Raw genomic sequence first — 20,753 nt, 5'->3', positions numbered from 1 at the left:
GCCTGTTCGGACATGGCTAAAGGAATCCAAAACACAGGACTCTTAAAAAGGCAACATGATGCTAGTCTAAAAGTTCTGTAGGGTGTAAAAGGAGAAGCATTTTGTGGGATGAATCACCTCATTCGGAACTAAGTTTTTTTTCTTTAAACTGTCAGACAATGGTGATGGGGACACATTAGCGAGGCAGGAAAGGTAGCTTGTACGATCTCTGAGGGGTCTCAGCAGCAGCCTTGGCCACACTGCAAAGGAAACCGATCTGATTGTTCGAAATTGAAGATTTATACAAAATAGCTTCAGTTTTGTTCTCTGAACAGTATAAACACCCACCATGCACGCGCACACACACGCACACACACGCAGTGCTGTCCCTTTAAATTTAAAACACAAATACTGCAAAGTGGCAAATAAGAAAAATAAAAAGTAACTTTTTTTTTTTTTGGCAACTTTAAAAAATGCTTAAGAACAATGTGGCATTGGTCCCTAAATCTAGAAAAAGATATTTGGGCACAACATTGAAAGTCAGAATGGATTTGTTTTCAAGAATTCATAACATCTGGGAAAAAAAAAAAGACTGTAAAAGTAGCACTTATTCTTTTTGACTTGTTTGACACAGTCACATAAATTCATTAAAACATCAGGGAAAAAAAAAATCTTTCACTAAAAAGCTTGGCTTTTAATCATCGGCTCTCGTTGACGTGAATTTAGGAGAACAGGAAAGCTCGTACTGGAATGCTGCACGCTGCTGCTTGCCGAACTGGGGAACTGGAATGTGCCTGGGCTGGCGGCGGGGCCAGCGCCGCTCGCCCCGCTCAGTCCGCGATCTTTGCCATCTGCTGCTCCAGCTTGGAAATGCGCTCATCTTGGTTGGTGATCGTGTCTTTTATAGATTTCAGCTCTTTCAAAATCTCATCCAATTTGGCTTCATTTTGCTGGAAGACAAGACAAGACATGTATTTGTTAGGAGAGCTGGCGGGACGCGCTCTGTAGACAGGACTTTTCAAAGCAAGGGGCTCCTCTGAATGGGATTCTTGCGAGCCATAAGCGCGCCAGGGTGCGCAGGCAAGCGGGGTGAGCATGCACCGCACGCCTGGCACAGGCACTGCGGCAGTTCTGATGCTCAGGGCGTGGACCAGCATCTCCAGTGGCAGCAATGCAAGCTTCAAGGACACGCTGGACCAGCATCTGCTCTTTAACAGCATTTAAGGACCTACTTGACTGACAGCTGTCACTTCCACATCTCTGCATATTACTATACCATGCGTTAGCCACAGCCCCCGATTATGAACTTGTACGACCTCCTTCTGGACCTGCACAGTCTGAGGTTCATTTGTCCCACTGTCTTGTGCTGGGTTTTACACAAAAGAAGAGGTGCACAGAAGCTGTGCCAGGCAGTTGGGTGGCTGGACCAACAAGCCAAGCCTTCCTTTGTGTTACAATTCCCAGTAATCTTCCACAGCTACAGAAACCTTGCCTGGAACACCACAACTCAAGTACCACCTCAACTGCAAGTCACCCACTGGTACCCAAGTCCCAGGGTACTCGAGTCATACATGCTTGAGCTCTGTTATAACTATTTCTGAAGATGCAGCACCCTGGTAATCACGTCTCAGGCCACCATCCCAAAAAGCTTGTGGATTTTACTCACAGTGTTTGAGGCATCAGCTGCTTTCTTTGGAGCATTTATGAGATCACTTTTCTTGTTTGCGGCAGGCTTGTTGTCCAGTATGTTCTTCTTGACCACCTTGAGATCCCTGTTCTTGCCTGGAATGTACCCATGCTTCAAGGAGATGAGAAGGGGATCAGCATTCTTCCCCTCAAACCACTCCTCTGCTTCCAGAGCTGCTTCTGGGCCAGCTGTATCAGGGTACAGGTCATCCTGGAAGAGGTCCGACTGCAAGCCAGAAGAGATGAATTGGTCAAGTGCTTTGGGGCTGGAAGGCACGAGCTGGCTTCAAACCACATAACCAGCATGTAGCGCTCACCTTTCGAGGAACTGTCATGATGATGGGCTCGCACTTCCTCTCGTGAAGCTTGAAGAACCTTTCAAAAAAAAAAAAGAAAAGGTGCGACTTAGACGTGAGGACAGCCAACACGCTGTGCAAAGGAGGCCTTGGTTCTGCCGCTCATGCACAGCAGCGTACCAGGACACAGAGGCGATGGGAAATGAGCAACCCTAAGGAGTCACAGCCGGGCTGTGCTAGGACCTGCAGAGCCCTGCAAGGGCTGGAGGAAACCACCTAGGTGCGTGCAGAGCTCCCCTCTTAGGTACTGGGTGACTTCAGAGGGTGGCACTGTGGCCGGGAGGGGCTGTCAGCGAGGCACAGCCCACTGCTTGGACCATCGAGACAAGCACCACACCAGTAATTTACAGGTACACTCTAGCCAGCCTTCTGCTCACCGCTCACACGTGTCTCCACACTCCAGTCACCCCTGGCAGTCCTGCTTTGGGCCAGTGCCACAAACTCCAACGTCCTCAGCCTGGCCACCGGGCACTGCTGCTGAAATATTCATGTACTTCAGGCAAGTGCAGGCTCTGCTCCCTTTCAGGGGCTCCTGCTTTCATTAATAATCAAAGGAGCATCAAAAGGCTTCAGGGGCAACATCCACCATGTTCCCTACCAGCAGTGAGCCATTGCAGTGACACAAACCTGCCTTCCTGAGATGCCTTCTTCCTTTGCCGTGTTTTCTGAATCACAGCTGCACTCTGGTCACTGCACTGCTGCTTTAATTACTCTCTAAATTCCTGAAACCAGCTTCCAACCCGCTTGCTGTGTACAAGCTGCAGACTAATTAATCAGACTAATATCAGACTTAGGCACCAAAAGTTCATCAACGATACGTTGACAGCGTAGGCTGTTAACCAACCTGATGCTAAGTTTTCTGCAGACAATGTATTCCGCTAGATAACACTCGTTCATTTATAACAGACTCAGCCTAACTCCCAGCATATTTTGAGGTTATCTCACATTATGCCCAGCACAAGTATCGCTTCGTGTCACAGGTCCCAACAAACACTGCAGAAGCAATAGCATGGCAGAGAGGTCTTTCCAACAGCAGGGTTCTACACCCAGCAGTGCTTCGTTTGCCAGCAGGGAGCACATGCAAGGGTTTTACAGAGGGCTCCCAGCCCCTTCCCCTCCTGTCATACTCCTCCCTGACAGCCTCTCTCCTTACCTGGCAATCTCACACTTGTTCACATCAAGGCCCCTCTTTGGCATGAACCCCATGCCCCTCTGCGGCTCTTTGCTGCTGAAGGTGTTGAGGTAGTGAACGTAGGGGGATTCGTCCGTGATCTCGAAGTAGCGAATGCTGCTGTCACCCTGCAAGAAATGAAAGGAGGACCACTCCAGAGGATGGAGGGGCCAGCATTCCCCATGCCCACATGCCTGCTCCCTCCTAGGCTGGGCAGCCATCGGTCTCACCCGATAGCCTTTCCTTCCAGGAATGCAACTGCAGAGCAATGCTCAGTTTATAGCTATTTTTTTCAGGCTAAAACTTCCATTGCTTACCAGTCGAATACGTCTCATCTCAGGCTGCTCACAGCAGTCACTATCAGACAGCGCACTGCTTGTTCTTGCTGTCCATATGGCATCAGCAGAACTACCATAAAGCAGATCCCTACGGTAACTCAAGTACATTAGCTGAACAGTTTCTCAGTGGTTAAGTGCTGTTCTTCAAAATACTGCGGTACAGTGACCTGAACTTGTACTTCAAGATTGGGGGTGTCAACTTCCACATCTCCTCTTGTGAAAAAGCTGAACTTTCTGCCACAGTCAGGTAGAAAGGCTATAAACCAGTTTCTCCTTGATTCCAGGCAATTCTACTACACTAGCATCTCTGAAACAGCAGAAGAGGTAGCAGATATAAAACAAGTATTTCTCATTAGCTGTTTACAAAGGTGGGATTCTTGAACGTACTTGTACGGATCCTCCTTTGTAATCACTTGTTCGTCTTGTCTTTGGCTCCTATTTGTAGGAAGTCCAAAGCTGCAGCACCAGAAGCAGACACTTCAGAGCACTTAATGCCTACAAATTGCTTTTAGAAAGGAGCATGCGATTCCAGTTTTCTATTACTTAACCCTGCAAAATTACAGTGAGTGTTGCTACATGCTCCATCATCTTCAAGCACAAGGAAGATAACATCTAAAATGTACCTTCCTCCCACACTAACATACAATCATTCAGGTCAACACCAACAAGAGATGTTTTGATGACAGTATCTGACTTGTTGCATTAAGAGCAGCTTTACCTAAGTAAATCCATCTCAAAGAAACATCTAATTACATACCAGACCTTCACAGGCTCTCTGTATGGTCCTGCAGAGTGAGGATCAAACCGATTTCAGAGCAGCCTGATTTGTCTGCATCCCTGACCATCACTGCAGTGCTAATTTTTTGGTTCTACCTTTCTCAACTGAGACACTTGGGGAACATTTCACAGGCATCATTCATTCAACACGAGTCTCCCTCTAAAAACACCCCGTCATTCCAAACGCTCCTCTTTACCTTGCCACACAAGTAAATAATGTTGGTATCTGGATCATAGAACGGCAGCAAGACCCCATTGCTGGTGTCCATCTCATGAAGGGCTATTGGCTCCTCCATGTTTTTCTGGAAATAAAAAAATGCCAGTGATGTTAACGAAGAATGGAAAAGCTCATGTTAACATAGGATCTAAATTATTAACAGCTCTCTGTAGCTAGCGAACACGCAGCAGTGTCTTCAACTCCCTGAAGGATCTGTGTGTTACAATAGCAAATGCTGTAAATGTTCACAAGCTTATTCATTCCCCAAGGACATTTTAATCACAAAATGCAACAAAAGCAGGACCCAAGAAAATTCACAAAGTCAAGAGAAAGATGTGACATAGTCATGTTAGTGAGTGTCTTGTGCCAGTGTGATGGGATTGTTGCCGTCTCGCTCTGCACATATAACGTATAGAATGAAGCGACCTTCACGCAGCCACTCTGCTCTCTGTGTACACCTTCTCAGACATGTCAAACGTGCAGCTCCCAGCTGCATCGCTGCTCTTGGTGAGGCAGGGAGTGGTAGAAGAGAACTCATTTCCTTTACTCAGTGAACATCCAGCCTAAATAATGTCAATAGCTTCTGGCACAGGAAGCCTGCAGAGGAGCAGGCAGTGGATGGAAGAGGGAATATGCTCAAGTATATGAACTATGAATTTAGTGGGTGACTGCACAGCTGGGCTAGTAACTCAACGGACATTACAACAACAAAGTAGTAACGGGACAGGAACCTACTGGATTCCAGAGGGCAAGCTGCCGTTCGCTCATGCGGCTGAAGCCAGTTGTGAAGATGTTTCCATCAGCAAGGAAAATGGCACGCATGGGCCGGGCTCCCTCGTGGGTTTTCTCTTTCTCCTGAAAAAGATTTACAGGTTAGCCTCTACCAATAAACAGAAAAGCCCACCTGGCAGCAGCTTCTCTTCTAGCTGCACAGAATTGCTGGCAGGACATGCTGCTCCTCCACACAGGATGCTGACTACAGGGAGCAACATCCAGCTATCTTTGCCTGATGCTTGAGGGAAGAAACCAATTACTGAACTATGAAAGAAGTGGTCATTCCCAGCTTGTTTCAGCTTTGCCTATCAGGCTCTAGCAAGGTTGAAGGAAGACTTCTTCACAAGCTATGACACATATGCAGGCTGCTAAATCTCTGCTCTGCATACACGACTTTGGAATTGTAATTATACAAAAGGATTAGATGTGGAATTACACTCCTGCAGGTTTTAAAACTGAGCCCTAAAATCCTAGTTCAAACACTAATCCAAATAAACCCAGACAAATCCTTCAACCACTGCCATCCCTTCTGTAATTTTTTCCTCACTTTGAAAACACGACTAAACATGGTATATATACTAAGCAAGAAGGCTCTTTCTCTATATGCTCTTGCTAACTGTCTGCTACAGTGAAACCCAGTTGTTTCCTTAATTATCATGCAAACTTACAGCAACAATTTCTTGTTTCCTGGGGTCAATAATTCGCACTTTTTTGTCTTTGGAAGCTGTACAGATTAGGCTGCCATTGCGATTCCAGCTCACATTGTAAATCATATCCACATGCATGTCATCCAAGTTTATGAGGGCTTCACCTGTTCCCACATTCCAGATGATGATTGCATTATCACAACCTAAAATAGAAAATAACAACTAAAGTCACAACACTGGTGCACACAGAAAAAAAGCCAGCAGCAGGGAACAAGGAATAAAAGCTCCTGCAGCTCCAAAGCCTCAGATGCTGTCTCTTAAACACGCTCTGTGCACCATCATGTACGTGGAGCCCCAGGCAGCACATCCTCACTCAAATACAGGCTCAGAGCGGGGACCAAGCAGTCAGAGAAGGCACAAAACTCCTCCCGTGAAAGGATCGAGCACCTTCTCAGAGGTGCTGTAGCTGTCCCAAAGGCAGTTTATGTGGGAGCATTTGCGCACTGCTCCCACAGCTGGCCACCGCCCCAGCCAACGTGCTGCCTGCAGGCTGGGGGCTGTGGTGAAGTGTGCCCTGGCCACTGCTACTGCAGGAGCTTTGTCCAGGAGCTCTTAGGTCTTGGCTCAGCTGCGGGTGAGCATCACAGAGTACTCTTACCACAGAGTAAGAGATGCCAAGGGCAAAGAGACGATGTTGTTACAACTCTATACGTGAGAATACTGGCTGGCAGCCAGTCATTGCCTTCTCAGGTCAGAGAGATTTGCGGCAGAAAGAGTAAAAGTGGCACGGATGGAAAATAGGCAAGTGACAGCAGGAGAAACAGCAGAACAAAGAGAAAAAAGAATGTCAGGCAGCAAAAGCTGAGGTCAGCAGTTTCACAAGAACTACAACCATCAGGCGGGTGGTTTTGTTCAAGGACCAGACAGCAAGGAGACAAAGGATAAAGCCAAAGATAAGATGACAGCAAAATAAAGAACAGGACTAGAGGACCAGGTAAGGGAAGGAAAACACAACGTGTGACGGAGCGGTTTCTCTTAAGGCTCTGCAGGGGTGAAAACATGTAACAAGGCAAAATATAACAATCACTCCCAAGGGCATGAAAGACATCCAAAATCAGTTTGTTGTCACCACGAGGAACTCTGGAGACTGCAATGACCTGATGGCATCCCTTCTCCTCTGTGTTTCTTAGGAGTAATCCTGGATGGACTGCCTGGACACACACATCTTGCTGCTTGTGAGTACAGGAGTCTGAGGAAGCTACCTACGAAAAATCACCTTCTCCTTTTGCATGTTCTCACACCAAGTTTCGTTACACTAACTGCCACAAGGTCTGCAAATCCAAGGATTTTGGGGGAAACCAGATCAAAACCAAACTGGTACCTCAGAAAGCATTTATATCAACAGAAAACACACAGCTCATCTGACAGTCCAGCTGAAGGTCTGAGGCTTTCATAGCTCATTCTTTGCTTGCGCTCCAACCTAAAGGTCATGCTATGAAAGCCTCAGAGCATGCTAATGGATAATGACTTATCCATTTTATTTCCATAATGATGCAACCTTTTCAGTGGTCAAAAGAATCGCACTGAATAGACCACACCAGTCAAGGAGACAATCTGGAAAATGCTGAAAATGAAAGCTTGTGGAAGGAACAGCCAGACTCTGGGATACCTTGCAGGGATCAGTGAACAGGAGAAACAGTTGGGCTTTTTAGAAAAGTATATGAAAATGGGGATGAGGAGAGTGCAGATGTAAATAGTTATCAGCGGATGAAATTTGCAGATCAAATGAAGTCTGGAACAATTTTAATACTGTAATTCATGCCTCCAGACAATTTCCTGGTTCTCGTCCCTGTAAACTGAAGATAATAAAAGGCCAAGATAAGGAGGGGGCTGTGAGCCACGTGTCCTGGTGTTCCCAGGCACTGCCATTAGTCTTGTGATTCACCGGCCCTAAGCAGCTGGGAGAGGAAAGAAGGAAAAGGAGTCAACGAGCTCTTCTCCAAAATACCTGGTGTGCACACAAAATGCGAGGGAGAGATGCTTGTTGACCCCACAGCCCTGACACACCATACCTGCACTGAGCAGCACGTTGCGTGCTGTCGGATGCCAAGACACAATGCCGACTCTCTTGGAATGGCCTTCTAACACTACCACCGGCTCTGTCAGGGACAGGGTGAGTCCGTTCTCGGGAATCTGCCACACCTGGAAAGGGGAAAGGAAAGATGGTTAGCCAAGGGCCATCCCCTCTGAAGAGCACGTTACTCGCTTGCTTCCTGCATCCTGCGCCACACCACGGCAGAAGGCCGAGTTGTCACTTCTCAATATAAACAAGAAGAGAGAATCGGGGACGGAATCGTTCCCAGCAACCAATAAACCTTCAGCTGATCTGTGCGTAACATCCTTCCTAGTTCACGCTGCCGGCACATAACGACCAGCTACGTACACTGCAAACGCCCCGTTATTGCTGTGTCCAGAGATCCATTCATCTCAGGTGCTTTCTGAGAAGGATTCAAAAAAAATTTTCCTTGCAGCTCAAATTCCATCTGAACCAGCTGCTGCCTTTTCAAATTATGCTTGTCCCTCGGAGACGTGATACTGCAGCCATACTGGTGCCTACTTTTTATTTCTTCAGAAATACGGGCAATTAAGTTTTCACATTATGTTTAGACCCTCCTTTCAGATGCCATTTAACTGGGGAAGAGCAGTTTGGTCCCGGCAAAGGTTAAAGCAGTCCAAGTTAGCGTTGCAGAAACTACCTTCGAATGCAGCAAACCGCCTGTTCGCTTCTTGCCTGCTTGCTTACACAACCTTTCTGTTGCAAGCATCTTCAAGAAAGTGCCATCAAGAGGAGGAACAGACCCCTGAGGATCGCAGAGCACTGGAATTCCAGCTGTGGACTCAGAGCAGGTTTATGCACCGAAGGAGGCGGCTTCTGCAACTGGCAGGGACCAGGGACGGAAGAGACAAAACCCATCACCCCATGCCCCAAGGCAGGATCAGCCCTACCAAAACTATTCCTGCAATTCAGCACTGGACAATCATCTTTGAACTGAATTTGACCTACATACAGCGTATTAAAAAAATCAAACAGAAAGCCCATCAGTGAGCAGTTATAGCTACCTATAGATAGGTGGCAGCATTGGAGAACATTTGCTTCATCTTCTATTGTTTGTTTTTTCTGGAGTTAGAGAATAGGGCTTGCCAGACCCTGCCCACCATGCCCAAGCAAGCTGTCAGAGCCAGCAGATGTGAACCGAGCAGATTTCGGAAGCGAGGCAGACAGACATGCGTGAGGCTGACATGGATTTCTGCACTAATCCCAGTTTCTCCCTTCTTGCAGGGATGGCTGCTGCTTAAATAAAGCCCACCGAGATGCAAAAATTCTCAACGCATACCAGCTCACTTCCAAATAACCCTAAAATAATTTCACTTTTCACTGATGCAGGTCTCAGTGCCGGCCATGCCAGCACCCTCAGTATCCCATAATTACGACCCGTGACAGGCACACAACCTCAGCAGAGAATTTCTCTGCAAGGGTTGAAAATCCCTCTTTCTCTTCCTACCTGATGGAACAGTGCTAGCAGCAAGATGACATAAACTGAGCGAGGCTTTTACCAGCAATCATGTTTTAAAAACTGGGTTGCAAACTGGAGCTGTTCAGCCTGGAGAAGCAGGATGTCATCCTGCTCACTTCCAGTTCAACACCAGTTTTGCTAGTGACTGCAGCCACAGCATGCTCTCAACATGTGCTGAAACATAACATGCCTTGCAAACTGCAACAAATCATTTCACCTGCCTATAATAACCCACAATAAAACTGGGTTACAAAGCCATCAATTTTTATAGAAGCAGCTTTCTTCTTGCCAGTCAGGGAATAACAACCTGACAGTAGCAACAGTTTAAAACATGTCTGCTGACAGGGGAACTTTAACGTCAGCCTGCTAAAACTGGTACCTGCACTTAATGTCATAACTGTATGCAGGTCTTTCAGAAGAACCACAGGTGTCTCAGATGAACCACCTCCAAATCCCTCACAGCTGTAAGCACTGATCCAATGCTGCAGAAAACATGTATTACCTAAACCAGTAAGAAAGCTGGAAAGAGAACACAAGAGCTGGGAGACCCCAGCAGAAGAGGCAATGCAGGAGAGCCAGGGGCTCTGAAGCAGAGCTATGGCAGGTGCCCAGCAGAGCATTAGGTGATGCCAGTGCAGGGGTAGAGGATGCTCTACACAAGCAGCTTGGGTCTAACAGCTCTGCCTGGCAGGCAGATGCTGAAGCACAGCTGACATGGGGATGAGAAACAGAAAAAACACCAAAACCACTTCTCCACTAGACGAAAAGGCCATGACAGCCAAGATTGACCTATGCAAGTTGATGTTATACCGAGGATTAAGCAGGAAAGCCAGACTCCTGGTTATTCCAGAGTCTTGAGAGGCCCTTAAAAATGGCAAGCCGTGATGAACACAGCCATTTCTTCCCTCAAGAGAAGAAATGGTGTGATAAAGTGGCCTGCTCCACCTCGCTCAGCCTCACTCTCTTTGTGGAGGAAGCTTTGAAAATCGAGTTTATTCACAAAAAGACCCAGGAGCAGCACAAGCTTCTGGGCCAAGCGTGACCTGCAGACAAGTCACACAGGGACAGCAGCAGGGTCAGAGCAGCTTCTACACCTGCAGCTGCAGCCAACCTTCCTCCCTGCCGAGGGGCAGCCGGAGCAAAGGGACCGGGTCCCCGAGATCCCCATTTCTGGTTTGCGCCGTCTCAGCCAGGAACAGCGCAGGGATCCTTCTGTGCAAGCACAGCTTTGTAGCAAAGCAACTTGTGTGCCAGAAAACTCCAGGACCAAGTTTAACCGTAAGCCAGTGAGTGCAGGGGGTGGGAGAGGAAAGGGAGGTATTACAGGCAAAACACCAATGAAAATTATTTTTTTAAAAGCCTCTGGAGGACAGATTTTTTTTTTTTTTTTTCTTTAACGGAAAACCCCTATAGTTTACAGCAGCTGCAGACCAGTGTAATCCTCTGCAGATTACAGAAACTATTGACCTAATAATCCTGCTTGGTATTGGGGGGGGGGGGGAGAAAAAGAAAAAAAAAAGCTAGGAGTGTGAAAGGTCAGGGTATACTCCCAAGCGACCTGGCCCACTCATTCCAGCACAGGGTGGGGTGCCCGGCTTCAGCGTGGGATGAAATTAGATTCACAGGGCAAATTAAGGAACTTTCGCTTTGGATGCAGGAGCCAGCCTGCTGAAGGTGAGGACTCAGGATGAGTACACAAAGGAAACCTTAAAATACTGCAAGATTAACTTCACAGTAACAGTTTGTCAACTCTTCCACTTGTGGGGCTTTTTGGGTTGTTGGGACTTCTTGTTTTGTTATGTTTTGTGGGGTTTTTTTTAAGTTAACATGGCTGGTTTGTTTGCGATCAAGGAAGTGAAGTCATGCCACAGTGGTGTGTAGAGGTCTGGGTCTCAGAGGAAGAGCAAGAGGGGAAGGTTTTGCACAAACAGCACGTGAGAAAGAAAATAAAGCAAACTTTTCCAGCACTTTTTTTACACCCTTTAAAGAAAATCAAAAACTGTCTCTTCTGGTTCTGCACCAACCTGCAGAGAAGATTAAGTCAATTTCTAGAAACAACATCAACTCCTATATTAACACTATGTGAGGAAACAAATGAGTTTGAGCTCTGGGTTTTATCTACATCCCTGCTCTTGTATCACTGCAGGAAAAGGCACTTTATGCATCCATTTTTTGAGGCTCTAAGACATTCTTGACAGCTAGCTGGTCCTGGTTCATCCTGTCCTGGTACAACATCTTAACTGTCTGCTAACAGGTTGGTGTCCCAGGTCATTGCAAGGGCTCTGGTTTAATTTTTAAAACAATTTGCTCAACCAAATAAAGTCTACTCTCACCATTACATGCAAACTCATTAGTATTCACCTTCTGATGAAACAAATTTTCCATACCTGAAAAAGGTTCTCTGATACTATCTACAAGCCTTTATATAATCAAACATTTTCCAGCTGAATTAAAAAACCTGCAGTACGTTACAGTCACTCAACAGAATATCAAGCATGAATATTTAAGTAATTCCTTATTTGTTGGCACAAGAAAATCATTCTTCAAAGAACACCAGAAGAGGCCACAGAAGGTATCTGCATGCCACAGCGTTGCAAAGGAAGTCCTTCTGAGAGCAATTCAGAGCAGAGGAGAGGGGGACTCCTCGTCCCACTCTTCTGCAAAAGAGAAATTCGGCAAAAAAACAGCAAATTGGGCAGAGAGGCTGCTGCCATTACATACATGGCATCGCTTGTCTGATTAGGGCTCTTGTGCTACACTGGACATACAAAACGGGCCGCCTTCTGAGGATATACTTAAAAAACTTGCAGACTACAAGTATTTCATTATATCTTGAACCACTTCAAGCAAGTTGCATTTGCCAACTCAAAAGGAATCTGTTGGCTTTGCACTCCAACTGGCAAGGGCAGGAGGGGACAGAGGCCAACGCGTGCCCCGAGGAATACCCAGCGTAGGACGAAGGAAGAGTATTCGCTCCTCCACGAGCCTACGCTCCCACAGAGAAGAAAGCAGGCGGTGTTTTGGAGAGGTCCATTCTATTTTTTTCCTCTGCTGGGATCAGACAGTGATGTGCTTATACCCACTGGCACCGTGACTTGCACAAAGGTGGTCTTGCAAGGGTAAGCTGTCCTAAGCATTGCCCCCCACCATCTTTTTCTTCTCTAACTCCAAATAATTTCTGAATGCATCAGATGTGACAGCAGAAGTAATGAGTGTATTGTCTGGAACTGTCAGATTACACCTATCAAGTGCCTTTCGTCAGACAAATCTCAGTGCACCTGCAAATAGTTAAAAAACCTCTAAAGCTGTCTAAGCTACAAAGCTAAGCAGTATCAGAAAGATGTCTTCTTTCCTAGTCCCTTACTTCAACCCCTAGTCTAATGATCTCAAATAACATACCTGTTCAAGGTTTATATGCAGCTCACAGGACATTTTCACCTTCTACTAATCCAAGTTTTTATTTATATGAAAATGCTTCTAGCTTTTCAAAGGGCTAAGTTAACCTTCCTTGTGCGACACAAAGTCTGCAGACAAAGTTACGGCTGCAGGCAATCGGCCCTCTTCATCTCAGAGGCATTGGTTAGGTAGCATCTCAAAGCCATTCTCTCTCCCTCAATACATGTCCAGCTGACATTGATGAGATCTGCTGCGGCAGAGGGTAAGATCCTAAATCCTTGAGTGCCAAGGCACAGATGGTCTTTAAAAACATAAGGTTTTTTTTCAAAAGCAGCTGGCGCTTCTGCAGAATGCCACATGATTTCCTCTACCACATCACTTTTTCGCATTTCACGTTGGCTAATGAAGAGTTCAGACCTGATGAACAATCACATATCCTTTAAAGTAAGATGAGTTTATTCAGTGACAGGCTGTTCAGGAAGCAGGACTCCAAAACCTTTACCGAAGAAAAGCAAAGCAAACAGGATGCTAAATTACCCGTGCCAGGACAGAAAAGCAATTAAAAATGGGAAGGCTTATTAGATCATCCAGTTTGTTTCCAAATAGTCCAGGCCAAGATTGTTCTTCACATACTCTAGCTCTGTCCAGCCCAGTTAACAACCATCCCAAATGATTTGGGATACATCATTTCCCATCAGAAGTTATGTGATACTTAACAGAAGATTCATCTTCAGTCTTCAGCTAGTCCTCTTTGCTTCCTTCATCGCTACTGTTGGCTCTCAGCTTCACCGCATTTTAAACCTCCAGCTAACATGCACCTAACATCTTCCAAATGATGAGTTGCATATGCTTGTTCCTTCAAGCACAGCAAGGACTCACTTATTTCACCTTCCCAGCTGTTTGCTCCCTTCCACTCAAGACACAGCCACACATGAACACAAGCGTGCAAACTCGCAGCCAGCTACACCGTGGTGTCTGTCCACATGCATGTTGTCTCCAGGGACAGCGGGGATGCTCACCCCTCGCTTCAGTGGGTGTGGATAAGCAGCAACTGCAGAGCAGACAACCTACCATGAACGCACGCCCCATGGAGCTTGTTTGCGCAGTTGTAGGCTCAGATTCTCGCAGACAGTTTGTGTCTACATTAGAAGCATTTGGACAAACTTGTAATCAAACACTGTTGGTTTTTCTACATAATTCAATCCCTCTGGAGCCTCACAACATACTTCTCATTGCACTTGGATTAGAGACTTATTTTGCCTCCACGAAGGCAGCTATGGACCTTAGCTTCGCCTGCTTCTGTTGATGCTCATGTTTCAGAGACCGTTCCTTCTGACTCGCAGCCCTTCTGGATCCTCGTTTCTGGAGGAACATTCCTGCATCCTTCAAAGCTTAGTTCTAGCCCAGTAGTGAACATTACAAACGCAGAAGCTTCTTGTTTTGTTTAATATTAAATATAGTACATTTTGTTAACATGCTTCAGCTTCCAAGACTGAGAGATCACAGGCAAGAGCTGTCCCAGGATAAGCCTCTTGGGATGAATCCCCTCCCAAACATTTTAACGATGAACAGAAGCAAAGGAATTTATCTGACATGATCTATAATAAGATTTCAATATAACATTCAGCCTACAGCATTTCTAAATATGGCCAAAGATCACTGAAGTTATTTGGCATTATTTCATCTAACAAGGATTTTCTTTCACTTATTCTGCTGTGTTTGCATACACGGGATTCCACATCCATCATGGAGCAAGGTCGTCTATTGTTCAGTGGGCTCTGAGGTAAAATAGGTCTCAGGACCAAGGCTGGCAGGTGCAGAATTTGGATTATTTTTTATTTACTTATTAAAAAAAAAAAAAACCCTTTTGACAACTAATCACAACCTGTAGATATAGGAAAAATTGAAAGCATCACCCTTAGATTAAGGGCTGAAGCCATTCTGAAACCTGATGGGCTTGTTCCCCTCCAATCCCCACCTCTTCCCATCACGCACCACTACATCCATTAGGACATTTGAGGCAAGGAACCATCTCAGTCTTCTGCAAAGCACTACAGATCAAAACACCTCACCGCTGACTGGCACTCTCTCTTCTCTTTCCTCTTCCCAAACATCAGACAAATCCACAGGGGATGGAAAAACGGAAGAACAACTGAAGACAAAGCCAGGAAGACACAGGCTAAGTCCATTACTCAAAGTGCCATCTCACAGCTGAAGAGATTCTTCTCAGAAGTCTGAGGCTGCACCTTCTCCAACATAATGTAAGACGACAATACCAGTTGTGAGAGTCCAAAATCCTGCTGTTATGCAGATAATAAAGCTTGCTCTGTTATTTTTGCTCCAATTTTTAGCTAGGTCCTGCAGCCAAGATAACATTTTGTCTTGGCTTAAATGATGCTATCTGCAGAATGTCCATGACCAGTCTCACATCAGCAAGGGCTCTGCCCTCGGCTTCAGTACAGGAGATCTCTTTAGAAATACAAGTGTCACTTGCAGCAGCATTTTGAGCATGAAGCAAATGCTGCCCCACATGACAATTAAATACACTTACCATGACGGTGCAGTCCTCAGAGCCACTGGCGATGACTTGGTCATTATGAGGACACCAGTCTATGTCCAGCACCGGTCCTGTGTGGCCACACACCGTTGGGTAGGACTTGTCAATTCTGCCTGTCTGAAGGGGGGAAACAAGGAAGAGAGCTGTAATAGAGAGACAGCACAGAGCACACCTCAAAGTGGAGGAAGATGCTTCCTAATTCTCCATTAACTCTTTCAATATTCACAATCCCATGAAATTCAAATCATCTCATGTATCAGTAGAGGAAATGAACCACTGACTCTTCGCCAGCACTGACTAGCTGGAAACTCCCAACAGCGCAAAACAAGGGTTCAGAGGTTCAGCACAGGAGGGCTTTGCTCCCCCTCGGATGCAGGGATGCTTTGCTGCCTGTATACCAGCATTCGCTGCGACATCATCCTTTTGTCTGTCCCCAGCGTTTCAGGAAGAGGGCTCTACCTGCACGACGAAGCTCTGGTTTTGTCTGTGCTTCACAACGGCAGACAACAGCAGCTAAGGATAACCAAGCTAAAATTTTAATTGAAGGGTCTTGCTGGTCATTGAATTTACCAAGTCTGCTTGTTTTCATCATAGAAGCATTTTGCTTCGATGGAAGGGTTTTAGGACACAGTTGTGCAGAGTAAAATACTGTTTTCAGGAATAAATACTGCTGACACGGACTGCCACAGCCACCCACCCCTGATCCGTACCTGCCTCTCTATGGCCGGAGAACCAAGGCCACCAGCATGCTGCCAAAGTCAAGCTCACTACAGAGATAAACCTTCCAAGAAAACAAGCTAATGAGATGTTCCCATTTGAACTGAGACAAATCTACTGATGCCAACGCAGTTCTTGCAAGTGCACCAACTTTGCCAACTGGGTCTACGTTTTGCTGATGGAGCCCCTTAATATCCTGAAGCACCTGACCCACCGAAACTGCTGAGGCACCTAGTACCCCAGCTTCCTCTGCGTGAAAGGAAATAAAAATCACTCCAGCTAATCATCATTATCTCTCTTGGTCAAGCCTTGCAATATTTAAAATACTGAAGACGCACAGCAGTAGCAGCAGGGTGAGCAGGAGACTCCTGCACTTCCAGGGCTAGAACCTGGGTCCCGCTCCAAGGGGTTTTGTTTCCAGGGAATGTCGTGATGGCCTTTTCATGAGCGACGGCAGAAGAGAGGCAGCAGGGAGAGGTCTGGGATGGGGTCGTCTCCTTTAGTGTTTAAACATGCAGAAGAAATGGTTGGCATTTCACTTCTGCCATTCGGTGATGACAGTCCCCAACCTTGGAGGTTACATCTCTTAATATATGCCTCCTACCCATCTCCATGCAGAAGGCTGTTCCTATTCAACGCTATCTTACATACAAAGGATCAGAATAATGCTGGATACTGGTTTTTGAGGACTACTGACCTGAAGATCTCTACTAGCAACAAAACAAGATATAGATCCAAACAGACTAAGTTACAGAAACAAAACAACCACTGTTTTCCTAAATAGCCAAATTTAAGTTTCAAAAAAAAAAAAAAAAAAAAAAAAGACTCAGTGATTCAAATGCTTTTGAAATTATTAAAAGTGAAAGTGTTGTAGATGAAAAGCCATCAACCAGACATTCAAAAATTAAAGTCTGTGTAATCCTTCTTGGATGCCATAATATGAAATAGGATTTAAAAAATTAACACACCCAACTGACATGTATAGTCCATCCATTTTAATTTATCTAATTAAAAAAGAACTATGCAGAGCATAGGTGCACGAACATACTTCAGAAGTCACATTACAGGCCAAATACAAATTAAGACCTAAACCAAAAGAAAAAAATACGACTAATACTGCGAGATGTCAGTGACTACCTGTTCTTGCTCCTACCTAGGGCTCAGAGTAATCCTCCAAGAGGAGCCTATGGTAATTATTTGCAGGCTGCACGAGTGCTTGTCAGTTTAGTTTAGAGTTTTTACAGTAATTTATTACTGGAGGGAGGGAAAAAAAAAATTCAATTTGAACAAATTAAACCACAAACTTCACCTTTCAGTTTTGATCACGATGAACCTGAACAGCACAAGCAGCAGCAGCCAACTGCCTGTGACAGCCAGCTGACCGCAGGGACCAGGCAACCCCACCGCCTGCTTTTGATCACCTAAAAGGAAGCTCATTTTTTAAACCAGCTATCTTGTACTTCCATTAGCTCACTAAACGGCAGTGCTCCGAGAGCAGCGAGGAAAATGAGATGACGGCGGCTCCGTGTGAGCCCACAGCAAGAGGGGGCTCCCGATGCCTGAAAGCAGAGGGACCCAGCGCAGCCACGGGCTTCCAGCTCGCATGGGGGAGCGAGTCCCCTTCCCTCGGCAGGCAAAGCAGCAAGCTAGAGTAAAGCTCAGTCTTGTCACCAAGCTAGAATAAAACTCAGTCTTGTCATCAAGCTGAGGAACTTGAGATGGATGCCCAGGCGCAGCTGTTTTGGACAAGGAGAGCATACATTTCTCGGGCCAGAGCCATCTGGATCAAGAAGAAACTGCAGATGCACAAAGGGGAAGTTAAACCAAACTGAGCAGAAATATCTTGGCACCACATTACAGGTGAATAGATGCTTATCTGCATCATCTGTGAAGTGCACCCCTTTCCCACCTGGATGTGGATAGTGGCATACCAAAACCATTTCTAACAAGGGAACAGACAGAGTAAGGATGGGGAAAATGAAATGTTATTTAGAAGCAGTGTGGGAGATGCAACAACTTCAAGCAACCTCAAACATATTTATTCACAAAAATTTACAAAACCGAGCAGAGTACAAACAAGAGAAGGAGATGTCACACTGCCTGCAAACACAACAGCCCCCCAGGGTCTGGCAGAGGAAGATGGCACCTGGGAGATGCACAGCCCAGAGGCACCAACTCCTACACTTGGGCACAGCACTACTGCCATAGAGGACCAGCTCAGCTGCTCGCCAGGGTCCATAAAGAATAGCGTCAAAACAGCAAAATGAGAATAAATAAGGATGTAAATGGGCAGGAGTGCTTACTGGCCAAAAGGCTGCCATGCTGCTCAAAGCCGCAGTTCGGCCAGCACGAGTCCAACCTTCAGAGAAGTTACTAACTGGCGGTCAGAGGCACAAAACCGTCTTCACAGCGCGGTGGAAACTACGGTACTTTCCTGAACACATAACAAAAAGCAAGAGCTCCCCTTGGCAATGCTTCCAAATGCACTTCATCTGTTCCACTTTAAAAAAAAAAAAAAAAACCCAACAAAAAACCACTTTTATTAGAAAGCATGACCCTTCAAAGGGGATCGGGGGGCTGTCAAAGGACAATAACTCATGTCACCACCCCACCTGACCCAGCACACCTTTCCCTCAACCACCCGTCTGGGTAAGAAATGAGTGTTTTTTAACTCAGACGTGTTACTTTACCACCCCTCTAAGCCAGTTTTGTAAGTACTGTCCGTGCAGGCTACGCTGCAGGCTTCCACCTCCCAGCAGTGCTCCCCTCTCCAGAGCAGGGGACCCCTCTTCCTGGCATTGTGCGCAGAAGAGCTTTAAAAACAATATTTGGGAGGCTTTGCCAAAAGGGAAAGACCAGGAAGCCTGCAGTAGGGTATTAAAAAAACCCCAAAAACGCCAGCCTGTAAAATTACCAAATTCAATGTTGCTAAACACAATTCCTTTTAAAAGAAGAGACGCCTCCGCCACAAGAACACCATGAGGTTTGCAACTTCGCCGCCAGATGGGTGCATTTTCACGCTACCGTAATGCTCCCAGGTTTGGGGATTTATTTATTTATTTTCAAAATGTAATCTTTTAATTAGTTAAGGATTTAACATAAATCTCAAGTGCTGATACGCAGCTTAAAATTAACTCAGTACGACTTCAAGAAATTAAATCCTTCTCATAACCCATTAGGACTCTGGTTGAGCAACACATCACAGTAACAACTGTTGAAACTCGGAGTTGTATTTTATAAAAAGTTAGCCAAAATGGTGAATTTGATGATTAGTATTAGTATGCTGGATGGCGTTGACTAGAAGCACACTCAATATTCAGGTCCTTCAACAGCTGGTAAGCTGACCTCACTAAATGAATTCATTTAGTGCTTTCATGTAGCCCAGATCAGAAAAAAACTGACAGATAAGAAGAAAAAAAATTGTTATTAAATCCAGAAGGGACAGATAAGCATCACAGGAAAACTGTTCCTAAAAGTGCTAGTTTTATGAATTAATTTGACTCTCTCATGATCACATCTCTGCCAGAAAAGGGCAATTGGTTGCAGGAAACAGCTCATGGATCATGGTAAAAATATCACTGAGAACAGCTGCTTCCCCCAACCCATGGTTGTGCTCATTAAAATCACAATTTAAAATAGGGAAGTGGCATCAAGTTGCATAAGCAAAAGCAATTCCCCCACCCGTACTTTGCAGAAGTTTGAGGAAGGAAATCGGGTCACAACTGCAAAGTCTGAAATACAAACCGACCGGTACCTTTTCTCTGTTAGAGAGTATATACCTTTTTTCTTGGCTAAATTGTTTATTTTCCTTACAACAAACTCAAGTTTCACAAACTCCAGTCGAGTGAAGTCTAATGTGCTCTGGCCACCGAGCCTCCACCTCTGGTTGCAGCAGCTGGTCATGCAGGAGGCGGTTGGGAGAAAATACTGCAGTAGGATGTAATGAAAGTGCATTGCTCTCTCGTGACCATGACAAATAGACATTAGTCACCCAGCAAGCCAATCAAGGCATCCATAACTAATTCGGAAGATTATGAAAAGTGTTACTCCCAAAAGGTCTACTGTAATGTCATGCCATAAGAGACTTTAAGGCATTCATAACTACATACTGCTTTCAAACCGGACCACTGCAGATATTGCTTGTACCCTCCAAAAATTCCTCAGCAGTGCTCCTGTTCTCATTTTATCACCTTGACAGCTGCAGGGCTGTGACATTACAGGCTGCTACAGAACGGAGACAAAGGTCCTTGTTCCGGAGTGCCCAGACCTAAATGGATGCACAAAGAGGAGGAAAGAAAAACGCGGTGACAGACAGGAATCCTGCACAAAGCTTGCCCGAGCAGCGAGCGCAGGGCTTTAAAAACCACAGCACTTGCGCGGCCCCAGCAGATTTGGCATCACTGCTGAAAGCACAGTTTGGAGGGTTTCAGGCGTGTGGGCAGCTGGGTGGAGCAGGCAGCAATGGCGAAGTTTGCTTTGCACCACTGGCAGAGGAGCTGCAGCAGCTGGGGGACTTCATGGTTTGCAGCGGGTGCTTGCAGCTGACCAGAGAACGGAGAGGTA

The 20,753-nt window shown here is 45.8% G+C and overlaps 1 protein-coding gene across 5 annotated transcripts in view; it reads right to left on the bottom strand.

Annotated features, from left to right (window-relative positions):
- Positions 1-405: 405 nt before the first annotated feature.
- Positions 406-20,753, bottom strand: part of CORO1C (coronin 1C) — a 60,256-nt gene continuing 39,908 nt past the window's right edge. For all 5 annotated transcript variants that reach the window (XM_075719157.1, XM_075719158.1, XM_075719156.1 and 2 more), the window contains 9 exons: positions 15,468-15,590; positions 8,018-8,147; positions 5,967-6,148; positions 5,260-5,379; positions 4,505-4,609; positions 3,175-3,320; positions 1,983-2,040; positions 1,646-1,891; positions 406-929 (listed from right to left, as the gene is read on the bottom strand). In XM_075719157.1, coding sequence (XP_075575272.1) covers positions 810-929; positions 1,646-1,891; positions 1,983-2,040; positions 3,175-3,320; positions 4,505-4,609; positions 5,260-5,379; positions 5,967-6,148; positions 8,018-8,147; positions 15,468-15,590 — 1,230 coding nt within the window. In that variant the 3' untranslated portion in view covers positions 406-809. The remainder of the gene's footprint in view (positions 930-1,645; positions 1,892-1,982; positions 2,041-3,174; positions 3,321-4,504; positions 4,610-5,259; positions 5,380-5,966; positions 6,149-8,017; positions 8,148-15,467; positions 15,591-20,753) is intronic.

The sequence above is a fragment of the Pelecanus crispus genome, chromosome 11 (genome assembly GCF_030463565.1).
Source record: "Pelecanus crispus isolate bPelCri1 chromosome 11, bPelCri1.pri, whole genome shotgun sequence".
Lineage (NCBI taxonomy): Eukaryota > Metazoa > Chordata > Aves > Pelecaniformes > Pelecanidae > Pelecanus > Pelecanus crispus.
This window is presented reverse-complemented; position numbering and strand designations above follow the sequence as displayed.